Here is an 18,144-nt window from a genome sequence, read left to right as displayed (position 1 = left end):
CAAACATCACTCGCACGGAGCTCCACCTACCTGCCCCAAGGAGAAAACAGCACCTGCCCTTTCTTTGTGTGTCGTTCCCTACTTACACAGCCTTGCTACTCCTCTGCGATCTCGGTCTCCTGGTGCACAACCACTTTGGTCACCGACATGTCCGGGTGCTGCTCCTTCGCCGCTTTTATGGCCTGCGCTAGCACCTGCAAGAGACCACACATCAGAGAGGTGCCAGGGCCTGCACGCCAGCAAGGGTGCTCGAGCTCACGGGACACTTGCTAACTTTGGGGAGAGAAAAAGAGAAGTGAAACCACTTGTGCTGCACAGTTTGGAAGGAAACGTGGTTTTCTGCTTAAGCAGGCTGCAAATACTTAATTCCTCCTAGGAGTAAAGGCACGGCAGGAATAACTTCTGCACATTGCACCGAGCCGAGAATTAACAGGTCCTGAAGACTCCTGGTCCCAGTGGGAACACAAGGAGAGCAGGAAACTGCTGCAATAGTTGGGTAATTTTGGATCCACACACATTGACACTATGGGAATTAAAGCCTGGCCATGAACTTCAGGCAGAGGAAGCGTGCCATCGGGCTGTGCTGAGGAGTCCTGGCACGCAGTGGGCAATGTGCCACCGCAGCACGAGCTGGGTCCTGCGGAGAGGACAACTTGCAGTGGCACTGGGTTATTTGTGAAAGGCAGGATGGTTTTCTAAGAATACATCACATCTCTCAGCTGCCCCATCTCAGAAGATGGATGGGAGCAATTAAGCCAACTGTTTATTCTTCCAGCAAGTGTGACTAGCACGTTGAGGATGTTCTCAGACATTTTCTGTCAGAATTAATTAACTAGTTCTTGTCGTACAAATATTTCCCAGGCCCATGATACTTGCAACTAAAATTAAATTCAAAGTATGATTCTCTGATGACAAAATCATCACTTCCAACACATGCTAGAGGCCAGTGAGGCTGACTCATCACAAAGGCTTTCATATAAAGCCTACGAGATTTAATGCAGGCATCTCCTACCCAGCACTAAACATGGGTGGTACTGAGAGCTATGCAGTGACGTCTGGCATTACACTGCAGCAATCCTGCTTCAAAGTCGTTAGAAAATGTATGCAGATAATCCAGATGTCAAGGAAAACTTTTATTTCACATTCTTGCAGATATTTTTAAATCGCATTTTTCCAAAACAACTCTTGTATTAAAAAATTGTGCCAAAAATGGCTTCAGAGCAGAATTAACCTTTGCTGGTCCAGCTATGAAACTGCATGCTCTCAAAAAGGAATTTATTATTGAAATCAGTTTTCAAGCTTTATTTCTACTCCAGAAAAACTTTCCTAGCTTGTTTTCTGTTAAAGTTATCTTCAGAAAGGCAGTCTGGCTGTCTGGTTTGTGCCAACTCTGAAAAGCTCTTTTGGGCTGCGTCCAAGCTCCTACCTGGTCGTGGTCTACATCTGCATCTCCTGTGATGACAATCCTCTTTTCAATCCGCGTCTCTGAAATGCCACCTTTTACAGTCTAGTACAGAGGGAATACTACCGTTAGTCGAGAAGTGAAAAGGAATACAAGTGCGCTGGGGCTGCCTGTCTAAAGATGGTATCCAAAAATAGAATTACCAAATACTGCTGTCATACCACAGCATCAGCATCACAGAGGAAAACTGCCACCACTCATAAAGAAAAACTGTCAGGTATTCAATGATCTTCTCTTGTAACTGAGCCAGTGAGGAGCTTTGACTCAGTACATTTCTCTCCTTTTGTCCCACAGGATGGCTAGAGCCATGTCCAGACCTGACTCCACTTAATACATAATCTCCAGCCTTAATGCAACACAGGCAGTTCGGGGACCCCTGGGCTTTGTTTTAGATATTAATCTCTTTTTTATTCTTTTTAAGAAACTGGAGTTTAATTTTTTTTTTCCTATTACTCAACCCAGCGCTCTATCATGCTGTTTTACTTTATTGCTTTACTTTTGTCGTCGCTGCTGTATCGCGTTCCCTGGCTGTTACCTTAGTGATCTGCGTGGTGGTGGTGCTGCTGGTGGTTTCTGAAGTGATGGTTTGAGCAGTGAGCAGGATGCCAGGGTCTAAATCTCCATTGCCACCATCCGTCTGTGGAAGACAAAAGAAGAGGCCGTCAGCCTCCATAGGCAGCGTGGACAGAAACAAGGCTTCACGTCAACAGAGCAGGGTGCAACCTGAGGGTAAAAGCTCATCTCAAAAGCAGACCACAGGATTTATGAGATGAAGGGACTTTATCTGCAGCTGGCTGCACTGCTCTCACCTGCACAGGACCCCTCTTGGGTCTCTGGAGACTCAGCCTCTTGGACCCACCAGCAGTGGTGCAGGAGGAGCTACTTCCCACTGGGTTGTACTTCCGAGCAACATTTGATTTGGAAGGATTTTTTTCCCCACCGTTTCTCCTTCCTGACACCACCTTGTACATCACTTCCTTCAAGCTCTGCAGAAGCACTGGAAGTCCAGCTACTGCTGAACTACAAACAAAATTGGTTTTGTAGCTGGTTACTTGGTTCCCGACTTGCACACCTCAACCTCTTGAGCTCTGCCTAAAAATCCCAAAGTCCTCTCAGCTCATCTGCCCTGGCTCTGCTGCCCGTGTCTCCCTTCCTAGGAGGGAAGGAACAACGTCCACGAGCGCTGGGCAGGCGGTACCTGGAGTTACCACAAGGTGGGACCATTCTCCACGGGCCAGGAGAAAGCTAACAGCACACCACAAGCCACGCACAGCTGACTTCTCTGAGCCATAGAATCTCCCTTTTAGTTGTCTTTTCCCTGGACTAACAGCAGTAACCAGAGCAAAGCTCCTCTACCCCTCTGTTCACCTGCTGAGAAATCGGGCAACACGCTGCTGCCCCACACAGACGCCCAAAAGCCTGCTGTGCTCCTGGGCTTGGGGACAATGCAAAGCGCGGCAGACAGACACCACAGGAACATCCGAGCTACGCAGAAGCATGAACACTATCTCCAAGTACCAACGTCTTTTTTCTTTTAAACCATTACAAGCACAATTCTGGAGATGCATCTCTAGGCACCCAGCGAGAGCTACACCCTTCCACGGGGCCAGCTGCAATGTCCAGTGCACACCATAGGCAGCAGAAATGTTGGTGCCCAGCCTTGTTCTATTCCTCAGTGCCCTGAGAGTATTACGCCCTCCTCAGGAATCCCAAATTATACAAAAGTGGGCCATGGGGTATCCAAACCCGAACCTAATCACCATGTCCTACTGTCGCTACATTCCAGCACCATGGGCTGCTTTTAACAACCACAGTTCAGTCAAAACCAAACTAATAAAGGATCCAAATACTCAATACACAAATAAAATCTATTTTATACTGAAGATTAAAATTAACCTTAGCAGTGAAACCATACCTGCATATGCTGCTATTGCTTCGCTAGCATTTCCAGTTTCCAGTCACTGCAGATACCCACTCCAATTATCACTTTCTACGGTAATTTTGTTTTTCAACACCTGTTTCGGTGTTGAAGCCTCAGGGACAATCTTCAAACACTTTCAAAATCATTTATAAACAAAGTTCTGAACAGGCATAAACAGCAAGGAGAGCTGGGGTAAACAAGCCAAACCATCTCTTGCAGAGAAAAGGCCAGCTCAGGCCAGCTCTGCAGAGCCTAATCCGCATCCCAAAGCGCCCAGTGGCTGAAGATAAATTCTGTTTGCAAACACACACCTCGAAAAAGTAATTGCAGCTCTTGAAAAAGTAATTACACATCTTGAAAAAGTAATTGCTCTCCAGGGACAGTAAAAACACCGCCACTCTGAAAACATCAGAGGCACCTGGAAATGTTGTCCACAAGATTCGTTCACCTCTGTGCTGCGACTCGTATGTTCAGAGAAAGGCAGGCGGTAACAGACGGGGCTGCTGGCTCACCCAAAGGGTTGGGATACGCTTGGATGAGTTTAATTAAGCCCCTGGAAAATTAATCCGAACACACCTTACCTGTGCAGCTTCGTAGGTGATGGTCTTAGTCTCCGTGTGAACGATGGGGACTTCTTTTGTTGGAATTTCGCTTTTGGCAGCATTGGACACGTCGGAGATGGTGACTGTCTGTGTCTTCACTAGAGGCGGCTGTGGAACAGGTTGAAAAAGAGCTCAGTGAACACCCAGGTAGCGTTTCCACGTAACTGCGTGGCTGGCAAATGTTCTGACACTGATCTGATAAAAGCACTGCGGGAACCCAGGTCAGCCCGGAGTCTTTATTTTTAAGCCTCCGGTACGACACACTTCCAGAAGTCAAAGATCACGTGTGAGGATTAAACAGACAGAAATCCCCTGGACCCTCCCGAATGCCGTGGGCCTGAAGTCAGCCCAACAAAGGCATTAAGGCTTTAAGCCGTGTGTCACAATACCATGAGGAAACTGTCTCCACTGATTATTAACTTTCTAATTACTAGAAGCCCATTGCCAGCTGCCAGTAAGAGATGACCCTCGTTTACTGGTATGTCAAGATTATCACAAACCCTGGACAAATGAAGACTTGATCACAGCTGAGAAGCTTTACCCTGGCCACAAGTGAAACCCTATTTATTAAAAACCCTCATCGCATCCCTAGGCCTTTAACTTTTATTAAATCAATGTCAGACAAAACAGAAACGTGACATCTCGGAAGAGAAATGGGGGGGGAGAGAAATCAGTTGTTCCACCACCTGATAATCATCCAAAGGAAGACAGAGTTAGTTCAGACCCACGGTGCTTTCCCGGATCACTCCATTTCTGCTCACCGTCCCAAACCTGACAGATGCCACCGTGATTGTTAGCGGGGTGAACGGACACGTCTATCGAACGTAAGCGACTGACCGTCAGGAACACTGAAGCAGGCAAAAATATCTCCCACAGTGGGGAGCAGAAAGGGACGTCAAAAGCCCACGGTTGCGATGTAGAAGCACGCTTGACAGCGCTTCAAATTTGCTCTGCTGCGCTACGGCTCAGCCTTGCAGTACAGCAGGAGACAGCAAAATCCTTAAGGAGCTAAAATTACACGCCCCTGGAGCCTAAACGATTCCCTTTTGGGGGATGTACCAGGACATTTTCATCAAAGAAAGGCAAACGGCATTGCGCCGAGGCAAGCCTTGTATTTAATGCAAAAATAAATTGAGAGGGGCTCGTGTGCAGCGACTGCAGGAGGTTAACCGGGTAATTAGCTCCAAGAAAGAGTCCAAGTAAGCGAAAACTCCTCTTTGTGGGTGCGTGGCATCTGCTTGCTGCAGTGTTTGTTTGGGGTCCCAGCCCAAAGCCAAACGGGGAGGTTTGGGAGAGAGTAGGCGTCAGGGCTCACTACCTGGAAGCAGCGAATGACCGCCGGCAGCCCGTTATTAACGCTCGAGTCGGGCCGCTCGCCATTTAGCTTTCTAACCGGCTCTCCCGCAAAATCGTCTTCGCCATCCTCTGCCACCTCCTCTCTTCCCCAGGGCTGCGGCGGAGGGGCAGCAGGGACTGCTGCGGGCTCCAGCTCAGGCAGCTCTGAGTCAGCCGCCTGCTTTTCCACGGCTGCACAAAGCCCCTCGGCGCAGCTCGGGTCCTCCTGGCCCTCGGGGAGGCTGGGGGCAGCCTCCTCCTCCTCCTCCTCCTTCTCCTCCTCCTCCTCCTCCTCCTCGCTGCTTACGGAGGAAGCGCCAAAGTCACGGCTCGGAGAAGGCTCTGAGGCGGGTGGCATTTGGGTCTCACTAAAAGCTACCGACTGCTTTGGGCCCTCCCATTCAAAGCCAGTGTTAACACTTTTCCTCTCTGGCACTGCAGCCACATCCTCTCTGGAGAGAAAGTCACTCACATTCTAAAAAGAAACGAATACACAAAAAGGCCAGAGAGAGAGAGAGAGAGAAAGAGAGTTAGGGAGAACAGAAGGTCAAGAAGCATCAAGACAAAACATCGGTCTCTTATAATACATCACATCTCCAGTAATGCATGCAACAGCAGCGGATCTTGGAGGTTTCAGAGCTTGACAACCTTTGTGATACACGATGTAGCCGGTGGATTTACTGCCACAGCCCTCCTGGTGGATTAGTAACCCATGGTCTGAAGGTTTAAGGAATTAACATTAAAACAACGCTCTGCACCTAAATGAAGAACCACCACTTCAACTTTTTGTCTGGTTTGGAAACAGGAATAATTTCAGTGTAGCAAGTGGGGGCCTCCGTGCACATCCAAAATTCACACGTGCAACAAAACCCACCAGCTACACTAAAACCATGCACCAATGCTGCTTTCAACTCTTTGAAATATTTCGTGTTGTGGTTTTAATTTGCACACGGAGATTAAGAGAATAAACCCAGAATTATTGTGCACAACCAGTCTGCAGAGCCTGTGCTTTGCCGTCTTCCTGTCACCTGGGAACACACCTCCGAGCACCCTGTTTGCTGCTGCAGTCTCTAGGATTACACAGCCATGCCTGCAAAAAGTCATAATGGCATCGGTAAAATTATTGTAAGAATTGGTATTGATATCAACTGATTCGGTTACCAAGAGGCTCCTGAGCCGGTGATGCAGCCTGGTCAGCTGAAAGAAATGGTACTGCTTCTTCTAGACAAACCAGCTCCATTAACCTGCACAGCTTAGCACAAAAGTTTTCAAGTGAGGAATAAAGAATTGGGGCTTTAAACTGGAAAGCCAGACGTTGACACTGATGTGTCCTGACCCCATCACCACCGAGCGTGCGGTTCATAGCTGCACCTGACCGTTTATTTGGGGCTACTGAAATATTTGTGACATACTTTATCGCAAAGCAGCTATCGCAAAACAGAAACCTTTGCAGTAGCTAAACCTCCTGAAGGTACAACACAGTTGGCATTTGTGATGGTGCACGGTTGAGAAGATAAGTAATAAAGCAACCCAGCCTTCCGAGAAGCAAGCAAGCATGTCTATAGCACCTGAGGTATTTTAGAAGAGCGCCAAACCCGAGGGTTTAGCAAAGGCTGGTGCTACGCTGCCTTCCATTCAGCTCCTTAGCAAGTTCTCAACTAGGTCTTCGCACATCTCTGGGAGCCCTCTAGCCAGAAGGGAAGCAACAGTGACAAAAGAGAAGAGAAGGGTTAAAACATGAACAAGACAGAAAGCTTTAGCAAAAATCAGCTGTTTGCCCAAGCGATGAGTACTTAATACACACTAATTCTCAGAGAGACGCAGCATTTTTGGCACAAGCTGTGAATGACGGCTACAATTCTGCCATACCCTAGAAACTGTGTTTCTCTCCTTATTGACATGGAAAGCTGCCTTTAAGGAAGGGCAGAATACGCAGTTATCGACACGAACTATTTTAGACATACCAAAATTGCTGCCTCATCCAGCATCAGGCAACGAGGAGGAAAAAAAAAACAGAGGGAGGCCACTTAAATCAATGCTAATTACTGCTTCTTATCAATAATTGACAGCCTCATGGATGATTTCTGGTAACTTTGTATAAAAACAGCCACATATATCTGTACGTCCAAAAACAGTGATTAAATTTTCATTAAAGTATGGCAAGTCTGTCGTTGTCAACTTTTATCCTAATTCTGTGGTGGTATTAAGATGAACAAAAACTGTTGCATCATTTTCTATTACAAAGATTCTCCGGGCAACCAAAAAACTGTAACGTGCACTTGAAATACGAGATCTGAAGCCTGTGGGTTATTTGGTACAATGCATCTTCTGTACACCAGAAGCTTTCACCCTGACTGTCCTCATCTAGTGACACAGTTCAATAGTATTTTAGGAATTGTAACTGCTTTATGTAGGAACAAACAGATGCTTATTTTAGTATCGTTTCAAGTAAGGACTCTTCCAACATTCCTCCAGGAACTTTTTTCAGTGCCCAGCTTCTGTACGTGTATGTTATGTTATGATATATTACCTGTAAGATTTCTGTCCTTTAGGATTTCCAACCTCTTTGGCTTCTGTTAAGTTCTTGGGTTATTGCTTAGGAAAATGCATTTAATAGGAGTGAAGTTACAGTAATTAGCACTGCGATGATCAGATCAGACTACACACATATGGAAGTGCTATTTCTGAATGAAAACCACTTCCATATGTTCTCCTCCATAAGGTATACACAGATCCTACCATCATTTTGCCTGACACAAGATACTATGCTGCAAAGTTTCCCAGAACAGCCAATGAACTGAGGTTATCAAGTTCGAATGCCCATGTCTTAATATTGCTTTAAAACCTGGATTTATATGCTGTCAATGTCTTTGACAATGTGTCTGATGTCTCCTGATTCTGTATGTCACAGCTTGCAAAGTAAGCAGGGCATCTTGAGAAGATGTAATGTATCTTCTGCGGTTTAATGGCAAACAAATGCCTTAGAAGCAAGATTTCCTTACATACCAACTAGGCCAAGAGGCAGAATGAAATCCACAGTTAAAACAAAGCAGATTAAGCAGCTACAAAAACACAGGTCTGTTTAAGAGACAAACATTTGCATACAATAAAAACAACCTCCCAACTCCCTTTCGTACACAGAAAATAATTTGCATTTGAGAAGCATCTTGCATAGTGAAAGCACGGAAGAGCAGAAAAGCTTGAATGAAGTCTATGGTGTGGATACACTGGTCTTCAGTAGAGCACAGTGCAGCAATAAACATGCAAACTATAAATACAGAAGGAAATCCTGATAAGATCAACTGACCAGAAGCACTTTTTTCTTGCCTTCCTATGCCACCATTAAGACTAATTAGAAGCTATTCCTTTCTACAGATAATTATCTATTAATACACGCTTTTTCTCCCCCTCCCTTTTTTTTTAAATACAACTATATTTGTACCTATATTTCAAAATGCAGTTTACACATAGGCTAAAAAAGATCATTGCACACCAAAACCAAACCACCAACCCAACTCTCTAGGAATTTCAACATCTGTTACGAATTCTGATCTTATCAAGATTTTTTTTATTTATTTGCAAATGCAAAAGCAGTCCTACTTTCAGGGCTCAGATTTGCAGAGTTCCAAGTTCTCCTTGAGACCCATGAAACCTGGGAGAGCCTGGGCTGCAAACTGCTCATTTCCAGAGAAACAAAACCAAACCAGGTACACCTAAATCAAACGTGAAGCAGACTATTTGCATAAGCCATACACAGTGTAAAGAAAATACAGGACAGGATGCAGTGCCCCAGAAGAAAAAAAATCAACCGAACACGAATGCAACTAAAACTTTACCCTGCTAAATATAAATCCTAGTGCGCCCGATGTTGGCAAATACTGAGGATATAGCTTATTTAAAAGTTGCAGTGTAAGAAGTGACACACGGTAACTCAGACTGGGGATAAATTAATAACAGGCTTTGATACCAGATACTGAAAGGATTGGTTTTGAAGTGCTTTTGGATAAAGTTATGGTTGCCTGTACTTATTTTATTTTATTTTATTTTTTTAGAGATCCTGCTATTTTGAATCGGGATATAACCACATGAACCAGCTGCCCTGACCACGCTCCTCGCACTGCCAGGGACAATTTCCTTTTCCTTGCTCTGCATCTTTCCCCTTTCAGAAGAACTCCTGCAGGACTGTTGCTGCAGCCCATGCTAGCATGCTGCTCTGCTGCCCCTCACCCTGTAGCACTTCTATTAGCCTCATCCCAAAACAGATTCCTATCTCGCAGGAAACTTAAGGATTGCCAAAATGAAGTCAACCTGTCAATTACCAAAGACATGTAATAAAAATTATCAAAAATATTAAATGGCAATGTGTGCCAACTCCATACAACAACCACATTTAATGCTATAAATCCTAATTAGTATTCCCCATTGCCGCCTTCTTCAGCAGGGCACTGCAGCAGCTAATGCTGGTGCATGTTATTAGGTTATCCCCAAACAAGTACGCACATAAGCTAACAGGCTCAGTGTGACGTCTACAGATGCACGAGTAGATGAAGTTGCTTTTGCAGCAAGCCACACTCACCAGTAAGAAATCCCAGATCAAATGACGAATGCTCAATCTCACAGCTGTCAAAGTACTTGAGTAAAAAGTATTATAAAGCAGAAAACAAGATATCCTTATTTTACAGTACCTGCTACGTCTTAGAGAATTTCTTTGCCTTAAACATAGAAGTAAAAAAGTTTAGAAGCCATTCAACAAAACTTGGCATTGGAAAACGATTGCCATTACCTATGGATTTGCATTTTTGGGCAGGTTTTTCAGTTGCCATTGATCTGATTGCAACATCCTGACCAGCCTGGTCAGACAGCAGAAAGAGAAAAGAGAATTTAACTGAAGGTAAAGGTAAGGCTAGAAAATACACAGCATGCTACAAGCTTAATGAAAGGGTTATATTGCTGTCATGAACAAGAATCCCAAGAAATTACACGACACACAGCAGTCCCTTCCAATGCATTGCATTAACTACTTTGCAACACGAAGCAACCTCCAGATCTACGCCTAAGTTTCCAAAATCCAGCTGCTGAGGAAGATGCTTCCAAAAGCCCTTCCCTCTTCCCTCCACCCTTCCCATCCCTCTGGGTGCCAGCTCCCCTCGCACAGAGCTGTGTTTTGCTTGGCTCAAATTCCCTCAACAGAGAAAAAGCTGCGGGTGGCATTCCAAACGCTGCCTCGGATTTGGTTTCGCTGCAGCAATGGAAAACAGAGCGGGGACACTGTCAGGGCTTATCACCGACACCACTCCTGTGCTGCTGCATTTTGCCTGCCTCGTTTGGCAACGTTTGGGCTCTGCTCTGATGCAGGCTCATCGGGAGAGCGCAGCGGAGCTGGGTGCTGCTCCGGCACGGCCAGGCTCGCTTCCCCGTGACTGCTCACGGCAAAAGAGAGTAAGCCGAACAGTTCAGCCAAAAGTAAATAACCTCACAGAAGAAAATTTGGGAGCTAAGATTAAAAATGCCTCTCCCTATGGCCTCTAGCCGTGGAAACAACCTGGGCAGCTTCAACCAGCTAAAATTCATGCGAGACTTGCATTGGGCCGCCAAGGAGAAAGGCAGGGGTTAATTAGGAATGTGGTTTCTTCGCTCACAAAACCAGAAGGAAGCATTTTTCTCCTCGAATTAATACAATGCCGGGGGGAAAGGCTCTCAAAGTTGCACTGTGCCATATGTAGCACAGGGAATTCACAGTTGCACAACGGCACAGGACAATCCCCCACCAGAGCAGCAGCAAACGAAAGCCCTCGGCATTACTGCAGCTACTAGTGCAGGAGCAGCACCGAAACACAGGACCTGTGATGCTGCTGCTCTCCGAAGACTTTCTGCAAACTATTCTACCTATCATTCAGTCTCCAAAGTGAGAAGTTAGTGTTGCACGAAGTACTTAGTGGAGGGCTGGACCTTTTGTCTCCTCTGCAAACAAAGCTATTCTTAACCGAGCCGGATTTAATCCTGAATCGAATTATTCTGGCCGCTTCCTGAGCCTGCACGCTCCTCTGCACATCAGGGTGAAGCCCACACCAGCTGTGTTGAGCTGCAAGCTGGGGGCTGGCTCTCAGACCCCACCTGAATCCCACCGCACCGGGCAGCTGCTAACGGCTCAGGGTCTGACGGTGCCTGGCTTGAGAAAGCAATACGAGAGTTAGTCCGACAAGTCACAGCACGGGTCATAAGCCTTTTTTGTTAATAAGCAGTGGAAAGAAGAATCTGATTTGCAATAACATTTATTAATGATAAATGTACATATTTACAAAGAAAAATCTGAGAAAAAATACAAAGCCAAAAAAGTGTTCCAAAAGAGAGCATTGTCGTTAAAAAAGAAAGTATTTTTAGTCCCCACAAACTGATCCAACACAACCATGTACCACTGGTCACGAGGTGGCACAAACCAAGGCTCCTAGGACAGCCTTTACCCAAAGCCTGCGAGTCCTTCCCTCCAGCTTTACAAACCAAGAGATGCAAACAGGGACACAAGGGAAAACGCCACGGGCAGGGTCTCCCACATCACCAGCACTAGTGAGCACGGACCAAAATGTTTCGAAATGAATCAGTAACTCTTCCTTGGGATACGCTTTTCTGGAAAGCATCCTACCTCAGTCGGTTATGTCAGAACAGGTGTGATCAACTCATGATCAGAAGAGAAAAAGAAAACCCAGTAAAACAGTGGGATAATCTCAGAGTGACAAATAACCACCGCTGACACGGAGAGGCTTCACCTAACCTTCCTGAGAAGCCCCGAGGTGCAGACAGGGCAAGGCCAGTCCTGCAAACGAGGAATGCCAAGGAAACCCACCTCTCCTTATTTCAGGACTGGACACAAACACCGAATTCCTCCTCTTTAGGGCCATCACCAGTTACTGCACAAACTGTATGGGAGGAAAACTGGTCTTACACTCAGCTCCGAATCCTAACACAACCTTCCCACAGAGACTCAGTTCATCTTTGATCAACCCACTGGGTTGAAAAGCAAAGCAGCACACGACAGGAGATGCAGACAACACCAGCAGTCTACCCTAATTTATCTGTTTACTTCTAATAATGGAAAAGAAAAGTGGATTTTGTTTTACGGTAACGCATACCTCTTCGATATCACCAGCGAACATCATAGACAGAGCCCAATACCTAATGCAGCCTCAGAGTTGCAACTGAGTTTGAAGCAATCGGTCAGGCTCAGGTGCACTTGCTGCTTCCAAATACTCACGGCCACCTTTTCCCAAAGCATGAAAGCCTAAGAAACCATTCTGCATTTTCTCTGGAGATCAGAAAAGCTGCTATCAGGGTAAGAAGATTCGGAATAGAGAGTAAGTGCAGAGCCAACCACAGGCTCCGCGATGGAAAAAGCTGAAGGGACTGAACCTCGACTGGTCCCTTACTCCGGCTGCTGGCTGGAATCCAGGTGGAAGCACCAAAGCGTCCCTGCAGCAGAGCAGTCAGACTGCAAAGCACTGGGGAAGTCTAATTAACACCAAAACTGCTGGCAGTCTTCTAGCAGCTAAGTCACTGGCATGCCAGAGCCACTGAGATGTCATTCCTGCAGCAGGTCACACTGAAGGATCAGGATTTCCCACGCAAATCTGGAGGAGGTTATGTGCTACAGCCATTTTCAGCTTCCCTTTGGAAGAAATAACCGGGTTCTCCACCACTCACTGTCAGTGCAACAGGGTGGAACTGCAGCACGCACAACCAGGGGGCTTTAATCCCACCACCGCGAGCACTTTGGGGCGGTGCTAGGGGCAAGGTGAGCTGCCAGCACCTTGCAGGGTGTTTGTTCCTGAGGAAGAAGGGAGCAAAGTACACGTTAGTTCCTTTACGAAAACCTGAGACCTCTGCCCTTAAACTAAGCCAGATCGTGCCAAGTCTCCCCTGCACGACACCCAGCAACCTGAGCGGACGTCAGGCAAAAGCAGTGAAACTGGGAATCGACCAGCACAGCACAAACGTGCACGAGATACCTAATGCACAAAAATGAGACCCTATGCAGGCTGCCACGGGCAAGATGAGGTTTCTGTTCCTGATAAGCTACAACCTTTCCCTGCCATAAAAGATCATATCCACCCGAATGAATATAGGTAACTGGCCTCTACACTGCCACAGAAATATAAAGGGTTTGTTCAGTTTCTTTATACTCTTCGGTGATAACTGCTCTATAAATTCCAAAAATGTTCCTGAGCATTCTCAGAATGTGAAGTTTAAATTTATTTTTTTTTTGCTGACAACCAGCCTTATCTCAAGATAAAAAAAAAGGAAAAGTGAGAGAAAGAGACCATGTTAATTAATTAAATAACTGTGTTGAAGTGACCAACAGAGTGCGTCTCTCATCACTCTGGGATAAGATTATCCTGAGAAATGCTTATGTTCAAACATTGCTCTGGGCAAAGATTTTAGACTTCGGGTCCTTTGGAAATGGTAGAGGGAGCTGCAGAAACCAGGGCTTTGCAAAAGCTGCCGTTATGGCTTCACGGAATTTGTCGTCGGTTCAAAGATGGTGCGCAGTAACCCAAAGAGTGCTCGATGCAGCAATCCTCAAACAGCACCGTGACAGCTAACCTGAGCAATGGCTTTTTAAAAGGTGCATGTTTAAGCTGTTTTTCTCCATGAAATATGGACAGAAAATGAACAGAGAAGGATTGAACATCCCCTGTCCCTTCCCTCCCCATGTCATGCTGTGGAGGATGAATGGTCCCCACTTTTCGTTACGTCTGCTCCAATTTTTGAAGGGAAAACTTTCTGGAAAGCTTCTTCCATCCTGCATCTTCTGCATCGCACGCGGCACCTCGGCATCCTTCCTTAGCTTTCCTACCTCTCCTCTTCAAGGGCCGCTTTCTCGAAATAACCTTCCTGAATCTCATCCATGGGCATCCTCAGCAGTGCTGGAACCCTGCATCGCGCCGAGCGGCCACGGCTGCTGCACAGGCAGGAGGCAGGCAGCTCTCCATCCAGCTGCACTACACCTGTAGCTGTACAGCACCAAACAACCCATTTCCTTCTGCTATATCTACCGCTGAAAGAGGAAGACTGTGTATTAAAGGCAGTGTATTAAAACGGGCAGAATACTTTCCGAGGAAAATCAGCATTCAGAGAAAACAAAGTCCTAAAGGCACAAACTGGTGAACTCATCGGAGCACGTTACGAGATCTGGGGACAGAGCGGTCAGATCAGAAAGGTTCCTGGGAGATCAAAATGAAGGGTTCCACTTGCAACCTAAATTTCTGAGACAGAGTTTCGAGAGCCTCAGCCTATACACTGAGAGTAAGAGACAGCTCAAATAGTCCGTGATATGCTAGGACCCTTCCGACCAGGCAGCACATGCCAAGTTGCACACATACCTTAATTGCCTTGCGTCTTTTTCCTGTAAGCATATTTGCTAGCTTCCTAAAGTACACTGTTCACACAGATACAGATCTATAAAGGGTTATAAATACACATATTTATATATATTCACACTTTTTAGTCCCTGTCATAGAGTTCTACTCCTTTCTCTTCTATGCTGTTGGAGCAGCTGCCAACACTGATGGCACTGGTGGCTGTTCTCAGAAGTAACTGCTTCTACACCACTACTCTAGAGAAAGCAACAGAAAGCACATCGCTACTGGAAGGAGAAGCGGTTGGCTCAGCTCAGTCCCATAATTACTATACACAGAAAAGAAACCCCTTAGACACAAAGTCCCATCTGCCCTCCAGCTCGCAAACCTGTTGTACTCAGCCTGGCAGAGCAACTCCTCTCGCATCTTTCGCAGCTCGATTGCATTCACTATCAAGTTAACTTGGATAAACAAGAGCATTTTCCAGACATTTACATTTGGAGGCAACAAACAACAAGCAGCATGCAACGGTTTTGTTAAGGAAGTCAAAACAATTGATGGCTTTAACGTTAGAACCGTGTCCTGAGCACAATCGTCTTTTTACACGTTGGGGTAAACTAAACAGTCGGAAAGTCAACATGCTAACAAGGCGACATGTAACAGGTTATTCCATTCCTGTGACCTAAGCAAACATGCTTCAGTTAGCTCAACACGAGTTAAAAAACACATCTGAAGTGCACCAAGACCACCAGGTTCAGAAAAATGATTAATCTATGTTTACAGTAAGTAGCTCCTTCTAATGGATTTTCTCCTACAACGCGATGGATTTTCTTTGAAATGAGAACGCGGGTGCGAGAGGGAAGCTGATGCTTTGCAGAAGGCTTCCCACCGGGAAAATCAAAAGTTGCCTGTCCCTGTCTATAAGTTAACACTAATAGCAGCACTGACAATCAACACTTTTTATTTAAATGCCAATCTCAGTTTCCTAGAAAAGGAGTGGTTATGGATTAGATTCAGCACATTGCTGTGAAGCCTCTTCAGGCTTTTGGATCACTATCAAATGTTCCTCTGCTTGTGAACATCTTATGTTCAAAGCAACGAGCCGAAAAGCAATTCTTCAGCAATTGCTACATGAAATCAAAAAGGGCTGCAGAGGCAAACACCTCCTGCCACGTATTTATGTCCTCAGTCTGCTCTCTTACAGCTGAAGCCTCTGAAACTGGGGACATGATTTAGAGAATTCCTTTTTGTGCACAGCTCTAGGAAATGTCAAAATAGATCTGGCAATCCATTACCACTCCTGCCAGGCCCCGGATCACAGCTACACAATAAAAACAGAGGGATTAACGCTAGCGTTGCAGGGCGTCCCTCCCCGGGACTGCGAACTACGGAGATCAAAGACCAGGACAAGGAAGATGCAGCAGAGGCTACGGCCAAGAGATTCAGGAGCTTTGGTCTTGAGGTTTCAGTGTGACCCTGTTCCCACTCAGAGAAAGAGCAGCCACCAAACAGTCAGTGCTAACACCACAAGAAAAGACATCATAAAGGGAATGCGCACAGAAGGAAAAATACTAGAGTACAGCTGACACTTTTTGAGGGATTTCTGCTCTTCAGGAATTGGAATAGAAACCTTTGGAAGAGTTTCTTCACTTGCTTGCCGGGGAAAGGCTGTCTCAGTAGGTATCTCCTGCTTTTTTAGTTTGTCTTCATCCTGTACTAACAGAGGACGTTCCTGTGTCTGCTTTCGTGGTAGAAGATCAAGAAAGACAGAGAGAGATGAACAAAAATGACAGATGGAAAGTGCCCAAAGTGACACTTGGAGGTGTGCAAAGTTTTCGGACAGTCTTCCTGTCAACGTGCTAATCGACTGCTCTTAAAAGCAGAGTGGTTTTGTTATTTATTCATTATTATTTAGAGCTCGAATTACCCTGCTACCTGAGCTGCGAAATATGGTTCTCTTACAGAGCTCGTGGATCCCTGCATCACAATCCACGTGTGTTTTGCAGCTGTCCTCCCAGAAAAGCGCATGGTTGAAGCCTACTAACGGGTGTTTGGAATTGGAGTGGTTCAGCAGAAAGGGAGCTTTGTGGCATTACCAAGAGAAATGGTGTAGTACAAAACGTGGTCTCTGACAACTTCCTATTCTACAGTGCCCTTAAAAAATAGCTTTTGTTAAATAACATTTAGACTTCAGTGCAGGTACAAAATTATTTTTTGAAAGTTCCGACAAGAGTATCAAAATTTTGATCATTTTGAAAATTCTACCAGAACAAGTGAAAAACTTTTACATCTTAGAAATCCCGAGTGTGGAACAGGCAGGCTGCCAGTACGAGCGCTCCAAACCCCTGAAATCTTGCTCGGCGTTTTAGCGCTTTTGTTTCTGGAGCCTCAAGAATGTGAAAACCCAGAATGAATAAATCATCACACGGGATCATGCAAGGGCTCTAGCACTTTCGCTGAAGAAAGACAAGATTGTGGGAAGTGTTGCTGCGACCTGTCCAAGGAGCTCTCCAGCCCTTCAGGTCGGCAGCCGTGCTCAAACCCAAGCGCACCTAAGAAAGAAAGAACTTGGCTCTAAGCTCTCTCAGCTGAGCTAGCCTCCTCTGGTCAGTGCGGTATTTTGGGACTGGTTCTTTGCACACCCCTAAGTGCTGAGTATCAGGGAGAAAGTAGCTGGGAGACTGGGCAGCAAAAGAAAATATAAAATGCAAGAGTAACATGATCATTAAAACAAAAACGGAAAGAAAGACAACATAAAAAGAACAGGGTACAGTTAATCTTTCATAATTGCTTTTCTCTCCGAATATACGGTTACAACTTTCATGCAGCTTTTTCCAACCAGCCATGCACCAAAAGAAGCAAATCGAAAGCTGCAAAAGCTGCAGCAGTGCAAAAAGTCCTCTCAAGTGTTAGGCTGTGAGATATGAAACTACTCCATGTAGCCAAAAGAAAAACGTTATCCAGCAGCTGCTCTCGAGTTTTTGCTTGGTGCCATTGCAATAGCAAAAATCTGGTTCAGCAGCACATATCCGAACAGCAGCTTTACCTCAAGCCCACCAACCTTTCTCTCAGAAGATAGGACAGTGACTTTCTTGACCTGGACACACAAAGCGTGTAAGGTTCAGTTGTCTTGCAGTAAAACATACAGGAACAGCAGAAAAGCAGCCCCTGGCAGAATAACCCTTTGCCACCACAGCAGGGTTAAGATACCACCATGAGCAGCAGGAATAGGATTGCTTTGCGTTATTCACCAACCCTAAACATTGTGCACTGATGTGCAGGTCAAGTAAAACTTCCTCCCCGGTAGGTGCCATCTCAGAGACGCATTTCTGGAAGTTCACAGCATAATGTGTCCACCTCCATCTCAGAGGTGAGGCTGCTTCAGAGAGGAGCACATTAAGAGGTAGCGTGAACGTCCAGAAATGCAAATCAAGGGCTGACCCCAATCTTCATGTCATCGTGGTGCGCTGCAGC

General features: G+C 45.8%; 1 protein-coding gene across 50 annotated transcripts in view; it reads right to left on the bottom strand.

The window, feature by feature from the left end:
• EPB41 (erythrocyte membrane protein band 4.1) overlaps window positions 1-18,144 on the bottom strand; it is an 88,149-nt gene that overhangs the window by 4,500 nt on the left and 65,505 nt on the right. For 23 of the 50 annotated variants that reach the window (XM_080566656.1, XM_080566658.1, XM_080566670.1 and 20 more), the window contains 5 exons: window positions 5,304-5,795; window positions 3,965-4,093; window positions 1,998-2,099; window positions 1,427-1,507; window positions 87-194 (listed from right to left, as the gene is read on the bottom strand). In XM_080566656.1, the coding sequence (XP_080422782.1) occupies window positions 96-194; window positions 1,427-1,507; window positions 1,998-2,099; window positions 3,965-4,093; window positions 5,304-5,795 (903 nt within the window). In that variant the 3' untranslated portion in view covers window positions 87-95. Of the gene's footprint in view, window positions 1-86; window positions 195-1,426; window positions 1,508-1,997; window positions 2,100-3,964; window positions 4,094-5,303; window positions 5,796-17,731; window positions 17,768-18,144 lie in introns of all 50 variants that reach the window. The other 27 variants (XM_080566673.1, XM_080566689.1, XM_080566693.1 and 24 more) reach the window with 2 other exon arrangements.

This window comes from Anser brachyrhynchus (assembly GCF_964034855.1).
Source record: "Anser brachyrhynchus genome assembly, chromosome: 24".
NCBI lineage: Eukaryota > Metazoa > Chordata > Aves > Anseriformes > Anatidae > Anser > Anser brachyrhynchus.
The sequence above is the reverse complement of the archived record's forward strand: the minus strand, read 5'-3'. Positions and strand labels throughout refer to the sequence as shown.